This window comes from Saccopteryx leptura, chromosome 5, assembly GCF_036850995.1.
Source record: "Saccopteryx leptura isolate mSacLep1 chromosome 5, mSacLep1_pri_phased_curated, whole genome shotgun sequence".
NCBI classification, from domain to species: Eukaryota; Metazoa; Chordata; class Mammalia; order Chiroptera; family Emballonuridae; genus Saccopteryx; species Saccopteryx leptura.
Genome location: NC_089507.1, coordinates 142189736 through 142213803, shown reverse-complemented (window position 1 = coordinate 142213803; position 24068 = coordinate 142189736). Strand labels below are relative to the sequence as shown.

The 24068-nt window shown below is 55.1% G+C and overlaps 1 protein-coding gene and 1 long non-coding RNA gene across 3 annotated transcripts; one reads left to right on the top strand and one right to left on the bottom strand.

Moving 5' to 3' along the window:
• Positions 1-1605: 1605 nt before the first annotated feature.
• LOC136406266 (uncharacterized) lies at positions 1606-15536 on the bottom strand. The gene is made up of 4 exons (XR_010751647.1): positions 15312-15536; positions 4893-4951; positions 3944-4011; positions 1606-2585 (listed from the first exon to the last, which is right to left on the bottom strand). It is a non-coding gene; the product is annotated as an uncharacterized lncRNA (long non-coding RNA).
• SHH (sonic hedgehog signaling molecule) lies at positions 12799-22524 on the top strand. Of its 2 annotated transcripts, none has more exons than XM_066384702.1 (3): positions 12799-13697; positions 18813-19074; positions 21746-22524. In XM_066384702.1, exons 1-3 carry the CDS (start codon positions 13398-13400, stop codon positions 22522-22524), a joined length of 1341 nt encoding a protein of 446 aa, XP_066240799.1. In that variant the 5' UTR covers positions 12799-13397. The 2 variants fall into 2 exon arrangements, with proteins under 2 accessions (XP_066240799.1, XP_066240800.1); XM_066384703.1 differs by lacking the exon at positions 12799-13697 and adding an exon at positions 17549-17666.
• The last annotated feature ends 1544 nt before the right edge of the window (positions 22525-24068 follow it).

Genomic DNA, 24068 nt, shown 5'->3' with positions numbered 1-24068 from the left:
CCTCCCTTACCGCTCACACCTCCCGCAGAGACACGCCCTGGCACCCTGGCTCGGAATCAGGAGCGAGTGCACATTCTTCAGAGACACCCCCAAAGTGAATAATACTTTTCCTTTAAGTGTAGAGGCTATTTTTTTTTTAGAAACACCAGAGATGTCAGAAGCCAAATTCAGTGAGTGAGATAGGCTGTCCAACCAGGTCAGACTTCAGTGAGGGTTCAGCTTCCCAGAGTGAGAACCCAGAAGGGAAAAGCAGTCCCTGGATGTCCGGTCACGTGTGCTGGGTAAGAGAACCTGTGTCCCTTTCCTTACAGAAGGTTTGCATGTGCATATGTGTGCTTGCATGTAAGCATGTGTTCACATGTGTAATAAATCTGGATTCTTATCCCAGCTCTGCTTAGGAGAAACCCTACCTGAATTTGGCTGAAATGCACATGCACATAACATAAGCTTAAAGACTCTATGACCTCTAGGGGACACTGGTCACACTGGTGAACATCTGGGTTTTTGAGACCCCAGGGACAGAGGCACAAAAGTTTCCCCAGGTGAGAGGGTGAGTGGGGTACCACTTCCTGGAGGAAAGGCCGCTGACCCCCACCTCAGAGATGCTGGGTCGGGCGTGTCTCCCTCCCCCCCGCCACGAGCAGAGTCAAGTGTGTGAGCATGAAAGTATCCTGGGGGTGACAATCCGTCTGTCTCTGCAAGGAGCCGTGGTGAACTTTATCTGCGTTCAGGGGAAGGCAGCCTTCAGGTAAACAGGCACATTCGCTAAGTGGGAACTCCAGCCTTTTGTATATTTAGTAATGGAGTGAAGATAAGATTTCCAAGTGAATGGTGCGAGGAATGCAACCATGGAACACAGCCCAGCTGTGGCCACAGTGTCCACTGGGAGCCGGCCCGAGGCTCAGTCTCCCCAACGCAGGGTACAGGTGACAGTCCTCACGTCTATGGCTCTGAGACAGCCCAAGCCCAACCAAGTAGAGCGCCAAACTAATGACACAGCTTAGCGTATCTGCAAACCTGTGTGCCCACGACTGTTGTCCAGATATAGTGAACAAAGACTGCTGACTTCAAAGAAAGCTGAGTCACAAGACCATGTCCTTGCTGTCACCGCAATAGATCAAGTACATATCTAAGGGTCTGGCTTCTGGGGTGCTGGTGAGATAAACTTGCAGGTCTGACCCTGGGACACCTTAACCACAGGACATACAGAAGAGATGCTCTGCTTCTCGGTGATGCTGAGATTCAGGGCCAAGTCCTCCACCACTCCCTTCCCTCCCCAGTTCCAGGGTCTCTCCCCACAAAAGAGTCTCTGGCTCTGAAGCCTTTTTCTGCAAAGGCATGGCCATTTTTGAGAACAACCACAAAGGGTGTCCTTCTCAGGTGCAATCACAGGAAATGAAATGGTTTAGTCAATGAAAATTTGACCTTCTACGTTTCCAAGTCCACAATCACGGCCATAATAAACCCATCTGTTCATAAAAAAATAAGTCACTGAACCAAACATCATTATTCTGGAAAAAAATAATAATATAAGGGTCTTACCTCATACTTTTACCTTTCACGGGTTCGCTTATTTCTGCCGTCTGATGTCACTTGATAGGGGTGCCAGGTGTTCAAGAAAATGTCATGAGACGTAAGCTTCACCCCAAGGAAACTATATCCATGAACTCATTTTTTTTTCCTAATTCAGTTCAGTGAACTTTAAACCTTCCTTGCATCCTCACCAGGTACCAGTTCAGAAAGCAACCAAAGTTCTTCAAGTTTGAACACCAGGGTCCCTCGGTTCAGATCACAGAACAGTGTCATTGAAGAAGCATCGTTTGAGACTGACTGAATAACCATTTGCCGCCCACCTCCCAACACTGGAAGCCCTCACACTGACTTTGAACAAAACTGGCTCCATCGCGGACAAGGATGAGGTGGGCCAGGTCCAAATGGAGCTGCGTGTGTGCCAAGAAGCGTCCATCAGTAGTGGCCCAGCAAGAGCAGCCTCGGGTCTGTCCAGTGAAATCTCCACGTGCCCAGAGACGTAACTGTCCCACATCCCGGAGCTCAGAGGAGCAGGACAGGCTCTCTTCTGACCCTAGCCCAGCACCCCGGCTGGGCACAGGACTAGAGACCCTCTCCCAGTCCAGCAGACAGACAGAAGACAAGAAGACTTGAGCAGTTCAGTGACAAAGGTTGGCAGGGGGCCCAGACCAGGCAGGAGATATGGGGACAACTCCAGGCACCTGGTTTCCCTGCCTCTTCCCTCCCTTCCCTGCAGTCTGACCTCCTCATGGTGACAATCTCCAGGGGTCTTTGCTGCTGGTGTCGGCAGCCCAGGTCACCATGTGAGCCAGACACTTGTAAGAACAAGTGGACTCCAGACAAAAGCCCTGGAGCCCACATTCTACGTGGAGTTGGGCATGGATCTATGACCTCTTTGGGGACCGAGGGTCCTCTTGCAGTCTTCTTCTGGTTCCTGGATGTACTCTGAATAAATGAGGCTCTCTGTGTAGACAGAGGGTCGGCGTGCGCATCTGAAAGGCCTTACTGGGGGTCACCCATAAGAATCTGATGACTGCGTCAGACCACTGTGAGCTCTGCAGGAAGTAAAACAGAGGTCCATCCAGAGAATTAAAATGACCTGTTAGCCAACATAGTCCATCAACCACTGCCCTGATTTTCGATGTCTCCGGTGTTATTGGTTATGAGTCATGACCGTGGCAAGAAAGGGACCTGGTGATCTTCTACGCCGGTGGAAGAGGGTGGACAGCACTTCAGACAGCTCCCTTCTTCCTGGGGCAGGGGGTGTAATGTTTGTGAGGTTTTGTGGTGAGGGGTGAGACCCCATGGGGTCTCTCGGAGGTTCACAGGTTAGGAGGCTGATAACCATGCCAGCGTGAGCAGTGACAGCCCCACCATGCCTGGCATCACAGGACACCTCCTTCACCAGGTGTGCCATCTTTAAGGACCCAGCACACTGTTCTGACAGCCCAAATACCAGAAGAAACAAGCTGCTAGACGCAGGAGGGCCGCCAGACACCTCTGCTCTGTCTCAGTGGAGCCTTTCAACCGCCCTTACACTCCGTGTGCCCCTCTGTGAAGTGGGAAGGTTGGTGACCTCCTCCACAACATGTCCAGGGAGACATTTCAATGAAGGGGGAGCTCTGAGGAGCCACAAGCCCCGGACGAGCCTCCCCGTCAGCGGGCCGGTTTGCCCACTCCTCTCTCCTGAGTTCCCCCCCCCCCTTCTCTTCCACCAGCACTCTGACTTAATTCCAGATGGAGGTCCCAGGCCTGGGATTCCCAGCTGGACTTGGAAACCACGTCCTCCCTCTGACTCCGTCCCCTGGTTTCCCACCACATGGGGAGGGCAGGAGGCCGGGGCTGCAGAACCATGGACAGCTACTACAGCAGGGAGGCTGGAGGACGCAGAAGGCCTCGCTCACTGAAGCCATCCACTATCCTGTCGCGGGAGGGGTAGGGGCAGGGAAACCAGGCTCAGTGCCAGCTGGAGGGGCCGGCTGGTTGAGACAGTGACCTGGATCACTCTGTGCATGGCATTTCTCTGTCCATCAAGCCGTGAGTCACTTCTCCCCAGTGCCGGGCACCCAGGAGAGGTGGCGGCTGCTGCCGCTGAGCACACTGAAGGGCTCCATCACAGTACCCATCTGCTGAGGCCCCTCCCGGGTCCTTGTGAATGGTGGAGGGCCCCGGGGCCTGCTGACCACCATCTCTCTATAAAGCACCTGTATGGGAAGGTGTCTGCCTTCAGCCTGGTTCCGGGCTGGAGAGTCAGGCGGAGGTGTCAGAAAGGGCAGCAGATGGGAAAGGGACCAACTGAGGGTCCCCTCACCTTGAGGAGGGGAGTGCCCTTGGTGGTCACAGCTGAGCACCTGTGCTGGGTGCCTGATACGGAAGCAGATTTTTGACGTGTGGGGCCACCCCCTTGCATTACCTCTCTGATCACACCTCCTTTCTGCACGGAACACTTGGAGGCCACAGGTTCAGGTCTCATGTTTGTTCCTGAGGACAGATGAAATGCTCTAAACATGGGTATCGACCACAGGTGTATCAAATAAACCAACTGGTGGACATACAAATACACGGAAGATGTGGGTCAGTGTCCCCAAGCTGCCCTGGGGTCTCTAGCACCCAGAAAACAAAGGGGGCTGAACTACCCTGACTGCCCTCCACCTGGGGCAGCGGGTGCGAGACTGGCCTCCAATCTGAGCGTATGCATTCTAGGCCTGACTTTGTCCATTGCAACCCTTGGATGCAAACCCATGCATAAGATGAGCCTCAGTTTCCCCTCCTATAAAATCCGAGGTTGGGGCAGATGTCTCAATTTCCTCCTTAAAGTTCTGAACGTCGATGGTGTGGTCCAGAGAAGATGTCACATGGGCTTTTATTTATTTAGTTAGTTAGTTAGTTAGTTATTTGATGAGTCAGAAACTCGGAAGATTCCATGATGTCCAGAACTGAGCGGGACTCGGCTACAGGGACCGCCTCCTAGACCACGGCCCTGCCTTCTTCGTTGGCAGCCCTCTGAGCACGGCGCATGTGTTTTGATTTTTCTTCCTTGCTCCCTGAACAATGATTTATCTGGCTTTCAGAATAGAAGGCTGAAAGGCCTAAAGTGTGTATGTGTGGCTTCTGGGGTTGTTTCGACTTATAAATATTTTAACAGGACTCTTATTCCTTCCTAACAAATGTCTTAGAAACCTTTGTACCAGGAGCAAATTTCTTGCTGTTGGGTTTTTGTTGTTGTTATTCCTTTTTTCTTTTTTTTAAACAAAGCCTAGCTTGAGAGAGAGAGAGAGAGAGAGAGAAAAGGTTCAAGAAAATTGTCACCATTTTAAACACCCCTAAAGAGTACATGAGGGTCACACTTGGTTTGTACCCACCTCTAACACTCTGATGACAATTTTCCATTATTCTTATAGCACCCTGGCCCCTCAGGAACCTACAGAACAATTGGAAACAGATCTGTCTCATTTTAATGATTCTTCTGAAGAGCTCTGCTATGGAGTAACTAAGACAGGCTACCAGGGGTCCCCAAACTTTTTATACAAGAGGCCAGTTCACTGTCCCTCAGACGGTTGGAGGGCCGCCACATACAGTGCTCCTCTCACTGACCACCAATGAAAGAGGTGCCCCTTCTGGAAGTGCGGCGGGGGGCCGGATAAATGGCCTCAGGGGGTCACATGCGGCCCGCGGGCCGTAGTTTGGGGATGCCTGATATAAACCTTCCATTGGGGAAACTGTAAGGCTGCGTTAGACAACAGAAAAGTCCAAACCTAACAGCAGAGCTCACCAGGACCCTTGGAGAGGCAGAAGCCCAGGTCTAGATGGCCCGGAAGCCATGGTGAAAGTGGGCAGAACTCCGTGGCAGGGACGGTGGCCCTCACGTGGCCAGTCACACCCATGTCCATTGGCACTGTGGGGACCCGGCCATGGAAGATATGGGTCCAGATGGGAAAGCTTAACACTGACAATCCTTGGTTCACCTCTGACCTGAGACCAGCTTTCTTAATCTCTCTGTCCTTCTTGCAAAACTGTGCCCAGAAAAAAAACCACTTTAATAACCCCGAGGTTGTGTCCTTCTGGCTCCTAGCTGCTCTCTGAAGATGAAGAAAGACAACCTGTCCCCCAACTCCCGGGTGTTTGGCCATTCTGAAGACACAGGTTTCTGCGCGGCGGGGACGCAGACTATGGTGTGGGATCACGTGCCGCATACAAACTGGGCAGCGGAGGCCGCATGGCCTTCAATACTGTAACAGTGAAATGTATAATTGCCCTTCGAGCTGCTCAGATGATGTTATGATGCTGGGAGCCAAAAGATGACAGCAGACTTGAACTATTGCCCAAAAGCAATTACTGATTAGAATCGACTATTTCTACAAAGAAAGGTGACCGATGGATTAGTTGTCACATTACGGGGGGATTTAGGCAAAACATCGTAATTGTTGAAAGGGGCTGAGCTCCCTGACATTCACAGAAACAGAGACCATTAAGCTCCAAGAAGGCTTCTGGGTCAGTCCATGAACTTGAAAATGAATAGGATGCCGGGATGACCGGGTTTCCCAGGGCTGTCCTTGAACGCAGTCTTCCCTTCCCATTGGGAGAAATGCCGCCACGCCTGTTGGGACCCCTCGGAGACCTGAGCCAGCAGTGGCATTCCGAAGCCAGCCACACCTCTGCCACGAATCTTACCTTTAATAGGGTATTATAAAAATGCAGACCTCGTTTAAACACGCAGTAAATTAATGGGAAATGATATGTGACTAAATAGTTGAAATTTGTTGCCGTGCCTTATTTGATTTGCCTAATTACACGTTTTACTGCCTCCTTTATAGACTCGTTGCCTAAGGTAGCTTGTCGCCTTTCTGCCCGCTTCTCTGTTAATAGCCAAATCGAAATGCCACGTGATCGCACTGGCATGCAATTTTAAGATTGCTTCCAAGCCCACTGACGTGTGTGCCCTGGAGAGAGAGATGGCTCTACAGGCCTCTTGGTGGCAGCCTTTGAGGAGCATTCTTGACCATTCTGGCCAACCTGCACCACCTCCCCACCCACCCCTCCTCCACCAAACAAAGCTCAACAAAGTGAGGGTATAAATACATCAAGGCAAGACAGAAAACACATACACAACACCCAGGACCACCCTGTGATGGAGAGACATGGGAGAAGCCAGGACAGCCCAGCGCATACTTGGCCTGCAGCCGTGGCCCAGGGAACCCAGCTGTTCCCATGGCAGGAGAGGGCCACAGATGGATAACCTCGGAGGGCAGGCTTTGTGCTAGTACTGCTCAAACAGAGAGCTGGGGTTCAGGCAGCTCCTCTGTGTACTCTGGGGCAAGTCATCCTCGCTCTGAAAAGGCCAAGAGAAGGAATTTGGAGTTTGAGCTGTCTCATTCATACCTTTGAGTTTCTCTTGGCATCTCCCCCACAACCCCCACCTCTCTATCCTCCCTACCTCTGACCCTCCATCCCCCACTCTCCTGACCACCTATCCGTCATGGAAACAAGTGACACTGAGCTCTCTCAAGAGAAAGGGCTGATTAGGAGTGTCCCTTCTCCGTGGAACAGCCCAGACCCCATTGGGCATGCGTCAAAGTGGAAGCCAAAGAAACAATGTTCTCAAGGAGAAAAAAAAAACTTAAGAGGGCAGGGCCATGGCCCGAAATGAACCTGCAGCCCGAACGTCAAGGCTAAAAGAGCTGAGTTCCAGAAACAGGGCGCTAACACACCAGACTCAAGGTCAGAGGCCAAGTCACAGCAAGAAGGACAGGTTAGAAGTCAGAAACCAACCCCTGCTCAAAACCCTGGGCTTGCCTGGTCAAGGCACATATGGGAGTTGATGATTCCTGCTCCTCCCCCTTCTCTCTCTCTCTCTCTCTCTCTCTCTCTCTCTCTCTCTCTCTCCTTTAAAATGAATAAATAAAAATAATTTTTAAAAAGTCAGAGACCAACTGAGGGACTCTGGGAACCACCGCCCAAGCCCCTGTTGGAGCTTACTTTCTTGCTCCGTCCACACAGAGAGAGTAACACAGGTCTGCCTCCACCTCAAAGCCCCGCCAAGCTGACCACTGCCCTCCAGAAATACATGGTGTTGGAGATGCAGCGCCCTGGGGCCAGCTCAGGCTATCACAGAAGTATTCCCCAGGAGGAGCCAGAGCAACAGAGAGGTTCAGTCAAAGGAAACTATTTAAGGGGACACTCTTAAGAGGAAGGGACAAACACATACTGGGATCTGTTCCTTGAGGTCCCATCACTGAGCTTCGTCCCTACTGGCTGTTGACAGAGGCAAGATCAGATCCTTTACTGCAGTGGTCCCCAACCTTTTTTGGGCCACGAACCGGTTTAATGTCAGAAAATATTTTCACGGACCGGCCTTTAGGGTGGGACGGATAAATGTATCATGTGACCGAGACAAGCGTCAAGAGTGAGTCTTAGACGAATGTAACAGAGGGAATCTGGTCATTTTTTTAAAATAAAACATTATTCAGACTTAAATATAAATAAAACGGAAATAATGTAAGTTATTTATTCTTTCTCTGCGGACTGGTACCAAATGGCCCACGGACCAGTACCGGTCCACGGCCCAGGGGTTGGGGACCACTGCTCTACTGGAAGGAAGATGATTTAAATCTATTCATGGGATTGAATGTTATCCTTTTTGAAAGACACGGTCCATGGTAGCCCCACCCTATTTAAACACAGTTGAGTTATTTCATGCCCAGTTGCTTTGGCCTCATGGATTTGTACCGCGCAAGTGGCAAGTCCCAAAATGAGATGCTGGTCACCATGTGAGTCGGTCTAAAGGCGAAATCGCTTTGCACAGAGGGAAATGTCATCTCCCTCTTTCAAGACAGCAAAGAAGGGGGTATTCTTTAGAGGGAGCTGGGGAGGATGAGGGGGTGTGGCTGGCCTGTCTCAGGGGCTGGGGTGTAGGACCCCATGGGCCTCCCCACCTCCACAGGGGGTTGGCCTCTAACAACAGCCAAGATACCCCCGTGAAGCAGAGGTTCGTCACTTGTGAGGCAGAGGACCGATGGGCACATCTCAGGGGCAAGGGGAGAGTAGGTTCACAGCAGAGGGTGGGCAGGGACTGGGCCTCAGTTTCCCCACTGGAAAGAGACTGCTGCAGGAGGTCTAAAATCAGAGCTCTAAGATCTGGAGCATGCATTCACATGCATGCACATGTATACATACACACTCACATGAACACACATACACATACACTCTTACACACTCACACATACATTCTGACACATATACATACTCACACACATGCACATGTATACATACACACTCACATGAACACACACACACATATACACACTGACTTCTCACTATGTCTCCCATACCTGCCCTTCAAAAAGAAACAGAAACTCACAGAGCTGGAGTCTGAGCTGGTCTCATTCCCCCTCCATGGGAAGCAGTGTGGCTCCTCACCAGGTCCTCCTGGGCCTGAAGACATTCTAGAAGGATTGGCCTGTCCTGAGGATGGGGCTCTCCCCCAGTGCCCACCCCCTGTGGGCTTCCAGGACCCCTATCAAGGAGTCAGCAAAGCAGAAATGCATAAGATTGTTGGGGAGAAGAAGTAAGACACCCTCAGAAAGCATCACAACTCGAGCCCAATGAGCCTGTTTGGCCCATGTACTGGACCAAATATGGCTTCTGTGTCCCTGGCCATATGTGTGACCCTCACATGTGTCAGCATCTCCCACCCCCAACCCCCACCGAGTCTGAAGGCAGCTCCTACCCTGAGCACCAGCATGAGGTATCGGAGACACGGGAGGTAAAAGTCCAGATGGGGCATGATCAGTGCCCCTGGGTGACCAGGAGAAAAGTCAATGACAAGGTCCCTGCTCTTGGGGACAAGCATACCCTCCTCAGGGATTGTAGCTCCTTGGATGGGCGTACTGTACACTTCACAAGTTTGCTGAACAAAACTAGCCAGAGTAAGGGCTGGAACCATAGGTCTTGAGGAGGGAAGGGGACTCAGGATGTCATCTGTGCTCTGCTCCACAGAGTGACCGAGGCCAGCATGATGCCAGGTCCTGCCCCCAACTCCACATGGTGCAATGCATGGCTGCAGCGCCCACCTGCCATCCCTTGCCATGCCTGCTCTGCTCAGCTGGCGAGCGCTGCCCCACACATGCCAGCCCACACGCGCAGAGGTCTGTGTGTCTGGGGGCCTCCCCCTCACAGGAGGATGGGGGGGCAAGGAGCTTGCTGTACCAGGGCTTTCTAGGGAGCTGGAGACTCAGAACCCCCAGGTCCTGGGGTGGCACCAGGACCCCAGAGCTAGAGGACAGGGCTGGATGCCTCCCTCCAAAATTCAGGGGGAGGCCCTGGCTGACAGTCCCAAGGAGAAATGGAGGCACAGATACTCAATTTGCCAAAAGTGTAAACAAAAACAGAAAGAAATGGAAAGTCATGCTTGGAAAGAGCTTGGGATGAAGAACTCCCAGAAAGAGACATCAGAGGGGAGGGGACGCTGGGGAAGAGGACATACAGGCTGAGGGGCAGAGCCCCAGAGGAGGGCGACCACCTCAACGAGACAGGGCAGCCAGCTTTCCATTGTGGGCACAGCAACAGTGCCACCAGGAAGGGAGAGGGAGATGCAGGGGTCGCAGAAACAGATGCCAGCATCAGGGCAGGATAGGACCAAGCTGGCTAATCCAGGGGCCTCCCCCTATCTGGTCCGTGCGAATTTCCCAGCCCCACGGAGCTGAACCCGAAGGCAGAACCAGGAGGCCATCTAGCGGCGGGGGCGGCTGGCGGCAAGGGCCGCCGGAGGCGCCACCTGGGGGTGGGGGCAGAAGACAGGGAGGCAGCCACCTGTCCTCAGCAAGGATGCTGGTGAGGGATGGAGGGGTGGAGGCCGATGCTCTTAGGAAATGGGGCAGAGCTGGGGCTGATGAGAAATGGATGCTGAGGGTGAGCTGGGGTGTCAGGGCAGGGCAGGCAGAGCTGGAGTTTGGGACTTCTGACCTGCATGGGGAGGGGCCCAAAGTGTACGGAGTGGGGTCAGGCAAAGAGAGGGAGCCATCTGGTGTTTGGAGCCGGGGAAGTGGGGGTGAAAGGGAAGGGAAGGGAAGGGAAGGGAAGGGAAGGGAAGGGAAGGGAAGGGAAGGGAAGGGAAGGGGGGCTTAGCTTCTCCGGGTGGTTCAGCTGATGCCCCTGTTGCTAAGGCAATACATACAAATTACAATTGAGTTTGGTCCAGATTCCTCCACCACCTATCCATTGAGGACAGGAGCAAGTCCTCAGAAATAAGGGTCAGTGCTGGGTTCTATGGTGCATCGTTGTCCCGTTCTTGGGGACTGCCAGTCCCCAGGCCAAGAGCAGCGACCTGCCGGCACTCTGAGTCCGGCCTCCCTAGTCCGGCTCCGTTCCCAGCGCGCAGGCGGCTCCGCGTTGCGGGTCTGAGGTCTCCGTACACGCGGCATCTCGAACCCTGGGGCGCGCACCTCCCGCTGCCTCCGCGCCCTGGTAGTGACGCGAGGTCCCTAAGCTGGAGCCGCAGGGTCACGCCCGGTGCTGCTGCGGCCTTTTGCCTGCGCCTAGGTGTTTGCAAGGGAAGGCGCAAGAGCAAAAAAAGAGGTGGACAGGGAAGGGACTGGGGCGAGGTCAGACGCAGGGCGTCCGGCGGGGAGGGGCAAGCCAAAGTCTGCAGCGTCTCCAGGGGCTTCTCAAAGCCCTCACCGCACCACACCGCACTTTCGGGTGGTGTTGCACCCATGCACTGTGCAGCGACTGCCCTGTGCAAGTTGACCCTTCTGGTCCAGGACGGTGTGCGTTTCCGTGTCTGTGCTCACAGGGAATACACGCCCGGACACCGAGTCAGAGCTTCCTCTCCTGGCAGACCTTGGTAGAGCTTGGGGGCTGCTCGCCCACCTTGCTCAGGACTGGGTGTTTCTCCCAGTGGTGGATTATTCACCAGTCATAGGGCAGAAAAAGCAAACCAGGTGGGGTGGGGGCCTGGGATCCACCTGAGGAGGACCCGCATGGATGGGCTGAGCCTGGATGGTGCTGGTACCCTTAACACATCCCCCTTCTGTCATCTGCCCCCCAACACACACACACACACACACACACTCCAAAAAGGTTGTCCCCCAGGGGGCTTGCCTGGCTGGCTGGCAAGGCCCCATTGTTTCAAGGACCAAGCTTCACCCACTTGATCTGGGGTTCAGGGAGAGCACATAGCTTCTTCATAGAGGGCCAGCCCGGGGCCTGACTCTCAGGGTCAGCATGTCCATTCCACACCAGGTGCCCTCACTTCCTTGACTTATTCTGGAGTCATTCTAGCTTGAGTGGGATGGGAGGGCCGAGGAAGAGAGGGCAGGTCTTGTAAAAAATAGGGGGGGAGGGGGGGTATTTCTGATGTGATTTTTCTCTTTAAATAGGACTTTTTTTTCTGAAAGATGCACAAGGACAGGGGACTCCAGTGTTACCAGCTCTGAAAACTGGATGCCCCCTTTTGTTCTCCTCTCTCCCCACCCCATCCATCCCGGGAGGGGGGCGGGGGGGCTGCATCATCTCCATCTCGGGCAGCAGCCTCAGCACTGGCTTGCAGGGCTCCACGGGAGAACCAGCTCAGTAGGATGTGGAAGGAGCCTGAATCCCACATTCAGCCCACCCCTGGCCTGTACTTTGCTCAGATCAATAGGCCATGGGGGTGGTATGCACACAGCCTTGCCCACTCGCCACTGCCCCCAGGCACAATGGGCCTCCGCCCACTTCACAGGCAGGCACCGGGCATGGCCCCCTTCTCCAGGCTCGGGTTCTGGGCCCAGACCTCCTGGGCCCAGCGGGTAAAACGCCTCAGGTCACCCCTGGTCCAGCCCCTGAATACATCTCAATCTCATGTTCAAGGGGTTAACCATGACATACTAATTGAAACACAATCAAGGCTCAGTATTTTTTAAGTTCTCCTGAGGCACTTTAAAGCGCTCCACACACATAGCGATGCTGTATGCTGTGGTCAGTTAGAATTCCCTTTCGCCCAAAGATTTTGAATATTCTGGGAAACCCACAGACCCTCTGTCTTTAACATGCAGGCAGACCTGGACTGCATGATCAAGTCTCCGGTGGAAAACAAAAAACAAAAACTAAAACGTTTCAATGAGACCTGGGCAGCTTGGCCTCTCCCAACATTGGAGAGAATACTTATTTGATGATCCAAGCCCGGGGGCAGGGGGTTGGGGGGGTGGGTCTAGACTGTCCTTTAAAAACTTAAGTTGGTTTCAACTAAAGCACCAACCATTCTGGGGAAAGGGAAGGGGGAACAGCAAGGTAGGCACAAAGCAGGGGGTAATTGATGTCACCGTAGGCAGAGGACAGCCACTCTCACACCCACCCCTGTCTTAGCCAAGATTTTTTTTTTTCCTTTTAACTTGAAGCCTTCCGGTGAAAATAAAGCAACAGCAGCAACAGAAAAAAAAATCTAGTCTTTTTTAGGGTTAAACATCTGAAGAGAAGCTTGTGCTGCCTTGGCCAATCAGATACGCCCCTGCCAGCTATAATATAGTACTGAAGACAGCCTCTCTCACAAGCTCTCCAGGCTTTCTACCATTTAAAATCAGACTCTTTTTGTCTTTTGATTGCTGTCTCCCGCCCCAACTCCGATGTGCTCCGTTATCAGCAACCAGCAGCCTGCTGCTCCAGCCCCCGTCTGGGTGGGGATCCGCTGCGAGTCCCCCGCACCGGCGGCTGCGGCGGGCAGGGTGCTATAGAAAGAGAAAGAGCGAGAGGCAGAGAGGAACGAGGGAGCGAGAAGCCAGCCAGCCGAGAGAGGAAAGGAGAGCGCAGAGGCGCACACACGCTCGCTTGCTCGCTCGCTGGCTGGTGCGCGCACACAGACCCACACGGGGACGGCTTTGAAGTCACCAGGTTCCATGGGCGAGATGCTGCTGCTGGCGAGATGTCTGCTGGTCTCCTCGCTGCTGGTGTGCTCCGGGCTGGCATGCGGACCTGGCAGGGGATTCGGGAAGAGGCGGCACCCCAAAAAGCTGACCCCTTTAGCCTACAAGCAGTTCATCCCCAATGTGGCCGAGAAGACCCTCGGGGCCAGCGGAAGATACGAAGGGAAGATCTCGAGAAACTCAGAGCGATTTAAGGAACTCACCCCCAATTACAACCCTGACATAATCTTTAAGGATGAAGAGAACACCGGAGCGGACCGGCTGATGACTCAGGTAGAAACCCAGCGCTGGGCTTGGAATGCGTCGCTTCCAAAGGGGGTACTGTGAAACCAGGCAGTCCCAGACTTCGTGTGTTTGTTCGTCAGGCAGATAGAAAGGCAATATCAGCCTTGCCTTCTCCACCCACCTGCCGACCTGCCATCCCTTCCTCTTCCTGGAGGGGAATGCAGGTGAAGGGTCCAGCTGTATAAGTTCAGGGTGGGGTGAGGTTGGGGGAGGCGGATAGGAGATGTGTGGTCCACGGATGGCCCTGATTTGATTTCTCCATCAGGGATGGCCTTCCCATCCTGCTTCCGCTATGGCTTGTAACTTGGGGAGACCTTCAGGTTGGCGGCATCTACCCTTTTCCAAGTTTGGAGTGGAAATGGAGGGAGGTGGGGGGCAGAAATCCCCCGTGAACATGAAGTAGCTTCCAGGTCACTGTGCAGAAGGAGCCTCTGGCATCAGACCTTAGAGTTTCCACATTCCCTTCTCCTGGGCTGTTCTTTCCTACCACACACCCCCACACACACCCGACTGCCCCCACTAAAGACCTTCAATCAGAAAAGCCTGCAGACAGCTCTGACCAAAGGCAGGGGATGCAGAGGCCGGGGGCTAGTCCCTGGCCCTGTCGCTCAGCTCCACTGGGACTCTGTGGGGACAGGGGTGCCCATCAGAGTGTGAATGTATCTATATTTCTTTAAGGATGCGCTTTCATTCTCCCGGCCTGGGTACCTGAGGGGAGGGACTTAGAACTTACTGGCATTGCATCAGTCCAGTTTTCAACCTGCCAGCTTAATGGACTAGCAGAGGGGGCTGGTGAGAGGAACCAAAGCCAACCTGCGTCCTCTCTCCTCTCCACCGCTGCTGGAAACTGCTGGCTGCCAGTCTCCTTGCCCGGAGTGGGCTGTCTGAAACTCTGCGCACGTATAACTGAAGCTAGAAATGGATTTCCTGGCAAATATAGGTCAACATCCTTTTTTTTGCCCTATTAAAATATAAAAGTCCTACCTTTAGGGCTAGGAACGCACCACGGCTGACGGAGGCGTTGAAGGGGCGCAAGTGCAGGGAGGGTGGGGGGTGGCGGGACAGAGACACCATCTCCGGGCTCTGGGCTCCCAGACCCAGCTCGGCCTCGCTGCGGAGCAAAGAGAGGACGCGCGGGCATCCGGGAAGCCGGGAGGGGGATGGGGGAGAGCGAAGGAAAGGGTCCTTCTTCGCTTTCTCATCTGCTCTCAACCACCTTAAATCTGGACCGCGAGTGTGGCCGCGCGCGCCAGTGCCCAGAGCAGGACGAGCCGCGGGGTAACTCGACGCAGGTCTCGGGTCGCCCCGCGGTGTGGTCGGTGGCGAGGAGTCCTCCACCCCTCCCGGGGCCCCTACCCCGGGTCACCCTACTCCCTCGGGAAGGATGGGGGGCTTCTCGGTGTCTCTTGGCGCCGGAATGGAAAGAAGAGAGGTAGAAACTGGCGGGGGGTGGGGCGCTGGGACACCGGAGGACCCCAAAAGAGAGAGGTCTGCGTTCACCCCCGTGGGCTCCATGCCGACGCTGGAGAGTGGCCCTGGCCTGTGCGCCCAGCAGCGAGCGCGGAGCCGGGCACCCAGGCAGACGCATTCGGCTCCACTTACTGCGGGCTGATCGATCCCGCGGCTCGGGTTTCAGCGCACGGGGCGGGCTGCGGCCGCCTCTCCACGCGCCCTGCGCCGCCAGGTCCCGGCTAAGAGCAGAGTCCCGAGGCCGGGGTCTCCCCGCGCGCGGGCGGGGAGGTCGGTGCCAAGGCCAGGAAGCAGCGCAGGCTCACGCCACCTCCCGGGCCTTGGCGCCCCGCCGGGGACCGACGGCCCAACGGCCCGGCGCCCCGCCACTCTCGCCGCCGCGTGCGCTAGCAGCATTTGAACTTCTGACCTTCTGTCAACTTCCCTCAGACGAAGAAACGAAAACAAATACTTTTTTTCCTTGGGCAGTGGCTCTTCCCGTTCTCAGCACAAAAGGACGGGGGAGGGGCAGCCACGGTCGGGGTGGTTGGGGAAAGCCAGGCCCGCATTGTATCACGGACCCCACAAATGTCCCCCCAAATTGTGGATGGCGGGGGGGGGGGGGGGGACGACCTGGAAGGTGCCCTTAGTGTATCCTTTCCTGTCCCTTTTGCTCTGATTCCATGAGTTGGAGGGGCGGGGGGACGGGGCAGGCATAGGGTGAAGTCGGAGGATGTGGGTGGTGAGGGGCAGGGTTGGGGTGAATGGGTGAACCAAGGACCGCCTTCCAGGCCAGAGGAGGTTAGGGCACCTCCGGGAACCTGCGCACCAGCTGGCACCTCAGTTAACCACTTGGATTCTGTTCTCAGGTGCGTGTCCCTCCTCCCCTGTCTCAGTGCGTCTCTATCTCTCTAATGCGACTGCCGCCCAAGTCCCTCAACCATGGCAAGATCGTCCCCAGTGGAACTTTGAGAGCAGTTCTGGAACGCATGAGCTCCTGGTTAATATTAACTCGGAGAGGGGAGTGCAGACAGACACCCTGTCCCCGCAGGCCGCGGGTGCCAGGCTGGGTGCCGGTGGCTGGGGGCTCTGAGGGGGCAGGGGGCCGCGAGGGGCTGGGCCTGAGGGCTGTGAGGGCATGGCCTGAGACTCTAGGTTGAGTAGATTTCTGGGTCCGTGGAGGTCCTTGGGGCACCGCGCTCAGGTGTGGGTTTGAGGAAGGTTTTCCTGTTGTGAGGGGAGGGGCCTGGCTTTTCGGAGTGGGGTCAGAGACGGGGAGGTGTGTTAGGGACTGGGGGGGATCTCTTTTGCAGTTGGAACACCCCCTCTCCCGCGCTGGGGAAGCCCGTCGGCCCTTGGCAGTGACAGTCCCTCTCTGGCACTGGGCGCGCAGCGGCTGCGCAGACAGGGGAGGTGGTGGAAGCTCAGGCGCGGGGAACCACCCGGCCTCGGCGACACAAAGCGGCCCGGCAGCCCCGCTGGGCTTCACAGTGGCTGAACAGAGTCGGGCTTGATTCTCGGCACGAGACTCAGTGAATTCAAGACCGGCTTGGGCTTCCGGGCTTTGGCCACCACGATCGCCCGGCCGGGGCGCAGCGCGTCCTTGCAGCAGGGGGCCAAGGCCGCACTGGGGGCGGGGCGCGGGGCGCCGACTCGGGCCTGCCTCGTCCTGCGTCCTCGCCTGGATCCTCCACCGCTGGCCCAAGTGGCGCAGCTAAGCGCGCGAGGGGGGCTGTCCTGTGTCCTCCCCGTCCTTCCCTACCCCTCCCCCGCCAGCTGTCCCGGGGGCACGCTGTTAAGTGCTTCTTGTACCCCCACCAGACGGGAGCTGGGGTGAAATGGGGGCTCCGGACACTGTGTGTGTGTGTGTGTGTGTGTGTGTGTGTGTGTGTGTGTGTGCGTGTGTGCGCGCGCGCGCGCGCGCGCGTCGGTGCTATGCGCCTGCGCCAACACAGCTCTTAACTGACCCTGGTTTACTGATTGATTTTCATGTAAAACGCGTTTAATCCTCAAGATGACCTCACTCAAATTCTGCCCTTCCGACTTTTTTTTTTTTTTTTTTTTTTTAAGAAAACGGCTTTCAGGCCCAGAAACCTGCAAGCGCTGACCTGTTACCAGGGCCGCCCTCCCCACACCCCACCCCCATTTGTTGTATGTTTAACTCTACAACCATATTACTGGGTTTTATTGCTGCCAAATACACAAGGCTTTTCCTGTTGCAAACTGTCACATCCCCTTCTGCAAGGGCGCCCCTCCACCACTCTTTAGGAAACGAGTCCCCCACGCGGTTATTAGGGTCCTTGATGGGGCCGTTTTTCCAGCCCGGTAACCAGGCTCCTGAGCCAAGCGCCCTCCCGCCTAGAGGCCAGCCCTGCCCTCTGCAGACGTCAACTTGAAATTGTCGCCAGTCTCCCCTTGTCTCAGCTTCTCCCGCGGATGCCCCGTGAGAACTTGGTCATTTTACCCTCCTTTAAATCCTGCGCCCACCAGCAGCAGGATAAGCATCCAGTGAGTTCACAGTCACACAAACGCACACACCTGATTCAGCTGTTTCTATTGCGTCCTTTTCTGGGACCCAGCGAATACACTGGGATGTCCCGGAAACCGAGCTCCACCCACGCCAGCATGTCCTGCCTACTCCTTTCCTGACTCCCACATGCAGCTTCCTCACTGGGGGGCCAGGGAAGCGCGAAGGGCCTTGTCCAGAGGGAGACTCCCCAAGGCGGAGGGCTCCCAGGCGGAGGGCCTTTCTAGCTTCCCCATCCCCTACCCCCCCATCCCCCACCCTCCCCACCGCACCCCCTCCCTCCACCTCTGAAGTTTGCTCTTCAAACTTGCTGGACACCATTCTGCGCTGGAGCCAAGAAAACAAGAGGGGGAAGGGAACAGGTTTAAGAAAAACAAGAGACACAATCAGAGCACAGAAAAGCTGGGAAAAAAGAGTTCCATGGGGCAAAGGAATGTGGCTGTCCAGATAAAGACTGTTTGTCGTCTGGCCTGGCCCACACTGAAAATTATAACTCACCTGGTCCGCCTTTCACTGCTTGCTCTCTCCCAACCCTTCAGCTTTGCTATCAGCTCCCCACCTCCTTCTCTACCTTTGGCTTAATTCTCACCTAAGATAGGCATAGGGCAGGAGGGAGGGTCCAGAGATAAGGCAAGGCTTTTAGCTCTTTAAGAAGTATACAGTGCGTTTTGCTTTATTTCTGCAAAGCTGCACCCTGGGCCTCTCTCGGGCCTCCAGGTGAGGGGAGTGTACCCAGGGAGAAGGGTAGAGCCTCGCACAAGTGCAGAGAAATGGAACCACAGCAAGGGGTGGGGTGGGGGACACCTTGGAGAAGGCTCAAAGCATGGCCAAGGGCACCCCTGGTGGATTTTCCAGCCTTTGTCTGAAAACACACTTGTTTCCAAAATCTTATTTGCATCCCAGGCCATGGTAGGAGCTTTGCTAGTTTGGGATTTGGGGATAGTTCCTCACCTCATCCCTAAGAGGAGCTGTAGCCAATACACCACCGACCTCATCCCAGTGCATTCTGGGCCTGTCTCCCCACTTCAATGTCCAAACCTTGTCCTCAGGGACTGGACACAGCAGCCCTAAAGGAGATGGGTGTCAGCTGGATGCTAATGTCTACTGGGTCCCCCTTCTCTCTGCAGAGGTGTAAAGACAAGTTAAATGCTTTGGCCATCTCGGTGATGAATCAATGGCCAGGAGTGAAGCTTCGGGTGACTGAGGGCTGGGATGAGGATGGCCACCACTCAGAGGAGTCGCTGCACTATGAGGGCCGCGCTGTGGACATCACCACGTCAGACCGTGACCGCAGCAAGTACGGCATGCTGGCGCGCCTGGCAGTGGAAGCTGGCTTTGACTGGGTGTACTATGAGTCCAAAGCACACATTCACTGCTCCGTGAAAGCAGGTGAGTGACAGGCCGATCTTCCCATAGCCCCCTACCCCATGCTAATGACACCCCCTCCACTGGCTCCAGACCTGCCCATGAGTTGTCACCTGTGCACTCCATGGCCTGACTCAAGGCAAAGCAAAGAAAATAGGGAGGACACATGAAGGTCTGGGAAGGGATAGAAGTGGGTAATGACTGTGTTATTGCCATGGGTACAGCCCTACGAGGCTTGTCACCAGCCAGGAATTGCCCACTCCCTTTAAAGCCCCGATGTAGAGGGCATATGGCTTCCTGAGCCGTCCCCAAATGTTTCCAGGACCTTCCGCTGCAGGTGGTGGAAACAGGGAAGAAAAATGGGGGTGGGGGGCACTTTCTTGGTGAGAGACTGCAGCCCTGCATGGTTAGCCAGGTCTGGCCTCATCCTTCCTCTCATTTAGGGCTTACGAATCAACCGCCCCACCCCACCCCTAACACCACCAACCCAGCACAAGAGGTTCTTCTGTCCAGGGTGTAAGCCCCTGGTCTTTCTCCCCTCCTCATGAGCACCTGTGGATGCTAAACTAACTTAACTCACTCGATAAGCCTTTGGGGAGAGGCCTGGTGGGAGGTAATAAACCCAGCAGTCACCACTTCCAACATCTGGAGGCCGCAAGCCCAGAAGCACCGTCCTGGCTGTTTAGAAGCCAGCTGGGCTGCCCTGAGCCACAGGCAGGGCCAGGAAAGCAGTCTGCAGCTGCGGCTGGGCCATCCCCCTGCTGCTTCCCGAGCCTGCAACACCACATGCGGTTGCTGGCAAGGAACCGCTTTGAGAGAAGGGTTTTTACGCCCACACATGCGCGAATATCCCAATTTGGCGACTGCTTCTGCCCTGTCTCTGTCTTGGCACAAATTGGCGCATTTAGCAAAACAGTTCACACTGAATTTCGGAGGAATTGTGTCTTCTTTCCCCCCCCCCCCGCCCCCCAGTTTTGCCTGTTTGTCTCCTAAACTGTATTTTAATAGCAGATGTGAGTAGAAAAACATTTTTAAAGTGTCAAGACACACTTCGTAAGAAAAAAATTTATAGTGGCTTATTGTCACAACAGAAAGACAAAGAGTGTCAGGGACAGAGGAGAAGAGGTCTAAGCCCCCGCATGAAGGAAAGACAGTACCCCACTTTGAGGGACCCCGAGGGGAACCCCCTGGGTGGCTCTTTCCTCCTGCCCCGGGCACGTGCTTCCCGAAACTTCAGAGCTGTGCTAGAGCACGGACGCACTGCCCCCTCTAGAGCCACCCCTATCCGTGGGGTCCCCCTGGCGGAGGTACCCCTGGAGGGGGAAGGGATATCCCTAAAGGTCTTCTCGCAAATGAGCAGCGGTAATCCCGCCACAGGACCCCGCCGGGGAGCAGACCCCAGGCGCGCAGAGCCTCTCATTGGCATTCCGCGCACAGGGGCCGGGACGCAGCGCGCTGCGTGTCAAGCAGGGTCGTGTGACTCGACAACTCGGTCTCGCTTGCGTCCGGGGCCGCATTCCGGGGGGCTACCGCAGGCCTCCAACGGCCAGGCCCGCACTTCATGCCCAAGAAACCGATGAGAAGATTAAAAACCCTCTGTAATTCCAGCAGGAAGATTCTTCCTTGCGATCTCTATTTGCAAAAAGCATGATCCCAGAGATTGGAATGCAAAGAAGACTGGGGCCTCCACGCCCCTCCTCCCGGCCCCCTGCGCGCCACCCGCTCTGATCATTGTCCTAGGGACAGTGAGCCTCAGAGATCGACGGAGGGCTCGAGAAAGCGCGTCGTCAAGGGGCCTTGAGAACCCGGCCGCTTCCAGAGCTCTCGCCGGCCCCGCCATTTAAAATTCAAATACACATCTTGAGAGCTTGGAAGAGAGGCCTGGCTGTGCAAATAGTGCTTGTGAGGCCCGGGCTTCTGGAGAGCCCGCGTGTGAACCGCGGCGGGGGGCGGGGGGGTAGTGGCGGGGGAGGGGTGCACCTGAGCAAATAGGAAGGGGGCAGCCTCGGAGCCGGAGACACTCTTCCGAGAGTGTCTCACTTTGAGCACCGCCATCGCAATGACAACGCTGGGTCCTTTATTGGATTTTAATTGGAAAATCCACAGAAGCCCTGGGTTTTCACACCTTGGCCAGTTCTCTGGAATGTTTGTCCAGTTGCTACAACTACAACAGCTATTTTCACCCCCTGTCCCCGTCTCCCAACACACCGACACCGAGGCCCCTGACTGGGCGCTGGGGGCGGGCGGGCGGGGAGGGTTCACCAAGGCGCAGCCGGGTGCTGCGCTTTGAGGGGTCGCCGCGCCTCGCGCTGGGGGCGGGAGAGAAGGCGGGAGCACCCTGGCGCCCGAGTGAGCTCAAGGAGCTCCCTGAGGAATCCAAGTGGAGAGCAAATACCCTCTGAATTCGTGGCGAGGTTGGGTGTGTTCTGAGCAGGGGGGTGGGATGGGAGGAAGGAGGAAGGAAAGGAGTGTAGCCAGCTAACCTTTATCACTGCCAGTCCATTCCTAAAAGAGTCATTAAGGAATTTGTCTGCATCTGAAGTTTGTCGCCAAGCGGTGGGGAAGGTCTGCACTGGACCAGCCCTTACTCTCGCCCGGAGCTGCGCGCGGGACCCCAAGTGTGCGCTCCTCCCCACACGGGCCTCGGTCTCTGGACTCACCATCCTGTCCGCTCTTCTCTCACTCCTCCCCACAGAGAACTCGGTGGCGGCCAAATCGGGCGGTTGCTTCCCAGGATCGGCCACCGTGCACCTGGAGCAGGGCGGCACCAAGCTGGTGAAAGATCTGCGCCCCGGGGACCGCGTGCTGGCGGCCGACGACCAGGGCAGGCTGCTCTACAGCGACTTCCTCACTTTCCTGGACCGCGACGACGGCGCCAAAAAGGTTTTCTACGTGATCGAGACGCGGGAGCCGCGGGAGCGCCTGCTGCTCACCGCTGCGCACCTGCTGTTTGTCGCTCCACACAACGACTCCGGCGCGGGGCGGCCGCCGGAGGGCGCACTGGGGCGCCGGGCACTCTTCGCCAGCCGCGTTCGGCCGGGCCAGCGCGTGTACGTAGTGGCAGAGCGTGGCGGGGACCGCCGGCTCCTGCCAGCCGCCGTGCACAGCGTGACGCTCCGCGAGGAGGCGGCGGGCACGTACGCGCCGCTCACAGCACAGGGCACCATCCTCATCAACCGGGTGCTGGCGTCGTGCTACGCAGTCATCGAAGAGCACAGCTGGGCGCACCGGGCCTTCGCGCCCTTCCGCTTGGCGCACGCGCTGCTGGCCGCGCTGGCGCCGGTGCGCACGGACCGCGGCGAGGACCGGGACGGTGGGGGTGGCGGCCGCGTCCCCCAGTCCGCGCCAGGGGCAGCGGACGCGCCAGGTTCCACAGGCATCCACTGGTACTCGCAGATGCTTTACCAAATAGGCACCTGGTTGTTGGACAGCGAAGCCCTGCACCCGCTGGGCATGGCTGTCAAGTCCAGCTGAAGGCTGGAGGGTGGGGAGGGGGGGAAGGGGAGGGTTGGGGACAACAGCAAGATACAGCAAAAGACACACGGAAAAAGTGCACGGAATGAGACGTTAATTATAATAATAATAATTAATAATAATAATAAAGTAGGACAGCCCAAAGTAGACTTATAAGGAAACCGAGACCCCGGGAAGTTCTGGCGTCGTGTTTAGTTCATATATATATTTTGGATTTTCTTTTGTTATTGTTTTATTTTGGTGTGGTTTTTTTTTCCACCTCTCCTGGCTATTTATTTGTTTGGTATGAATAGATGTTTTAAATAATATGAACCGGACCTTCAAGAGCCTTAAATAGTTTGTTTCTTGGATAATTTATTGTCATGTGAACTGGACTCACAGGGGGAGAGATTATTTTGTGAGGCCTAGCGACCTGCTCAGAGTCTATATTTTTCTACATGTCCCCTCGTCCTGACGTTCAGAAAGCAAAGCTGTGCTGGGCGCCCTCCTTCGCAGCTCCTCCTTCTCAGCAATGTGTAAACTAAGACACGCCTCATGGGGTCCACAAAGTTTATTTTTATACACAGAATTGTAAATTAGATTTTTTGAGAGATCAATACTTAACTGAATTACATTTCATTTTTTTGAAATAGTGTAAAATATGAAGATATATTATTTTTAATTTAACTAATTCCAGTGTCAGAGCCCCATTGCCTGTAGTATCTTCATGATTTAACATTTGCTCAGTTATCACCATGTGGGGCCACATTCTTGGAAGTTGAGACTGTTACACACACACAGACAGACACACACATACGTTTCCTTTCTTTTCTCCTCTTCCTCTTCTTCTTCTTCTCAACAAACTGGAAGATCTCTGTTATTTTTAACTTCAAAGAATTTATTAGAAAATGATATTTTTTAAAAGCGCACACATAGCGATGAGCCCATGTGGATGGAGCCTGTAGTTTGTACAGAGATAAATGAGAATGTTTTTTGCATTAATAAATTGAGAATATCTGCTGTAAATTTACTAAACTGTATTTTTTGAATATTTTGTAACAGTTTTATAGAAATAAAACGTGCCATGCACAGACCGGTTAGTACATAATAACTGAGAGAATCCTGTTGCGGCCCCTGTTTCTCTTCTGTCTCTTGGCTGGTTTGTTCCCTGGCATCATGGTGAGCTGCATTGCTCATAATACTGTGAGTTCGGGTTCATGCGCACATGTCAATTTTCACCACTGGATTCTCCTCAGCTCTGTGTTGATTGTGCGAACGTCTTCTTACCCTGTGAAGGTCGGGGGTACTGTGCTGGGTACTCTCTGGCTGCCTGCACAAACTAGCCTAACGTACAGGCCAAGGGTGGTGGCCTGGGGACAGTCACCCAGAACTCACTCTCGGGCTCCGTGTAATTGGCAGGCCTGGCTCCTGAGGCTTGGGTGACCCAGGTAGAATGCTGTGTTCCCCAGCCTTGCAGCGAGGTCCCTAGATGCTTTCTGAAGTCCTGGGGACCCTTTAAGGAAGGTCCCCCAAGGAGAGGGCAGGACGTTGATCCTGTCTGAACC

Bases quoted from the DNA above. Each gene is read 5' to 3' on its own strand.
- SHH (XM_066384702.1), top strand. From the start codon at position 13,398: ATGGGCGAGATGCTGCTGCTGGCGAGATGTCTGCTGGTCTCCTCGCTG. The intron at 13,698-18,812 runs GTAGAAACCCAG...TTCTCTCTGCAG, and splicing joins CGGACCGGCTGATGACTCAG to AGGTGTAAAGACAAGTTAAA. The intron at 19,075-21,745 runs GTGAGTGACAGG...TCCTCCCCACAG, and splicing joins TCACTGCTCCGTGAAAGCAG to AGAACTCGGTGGCGGCCAAA.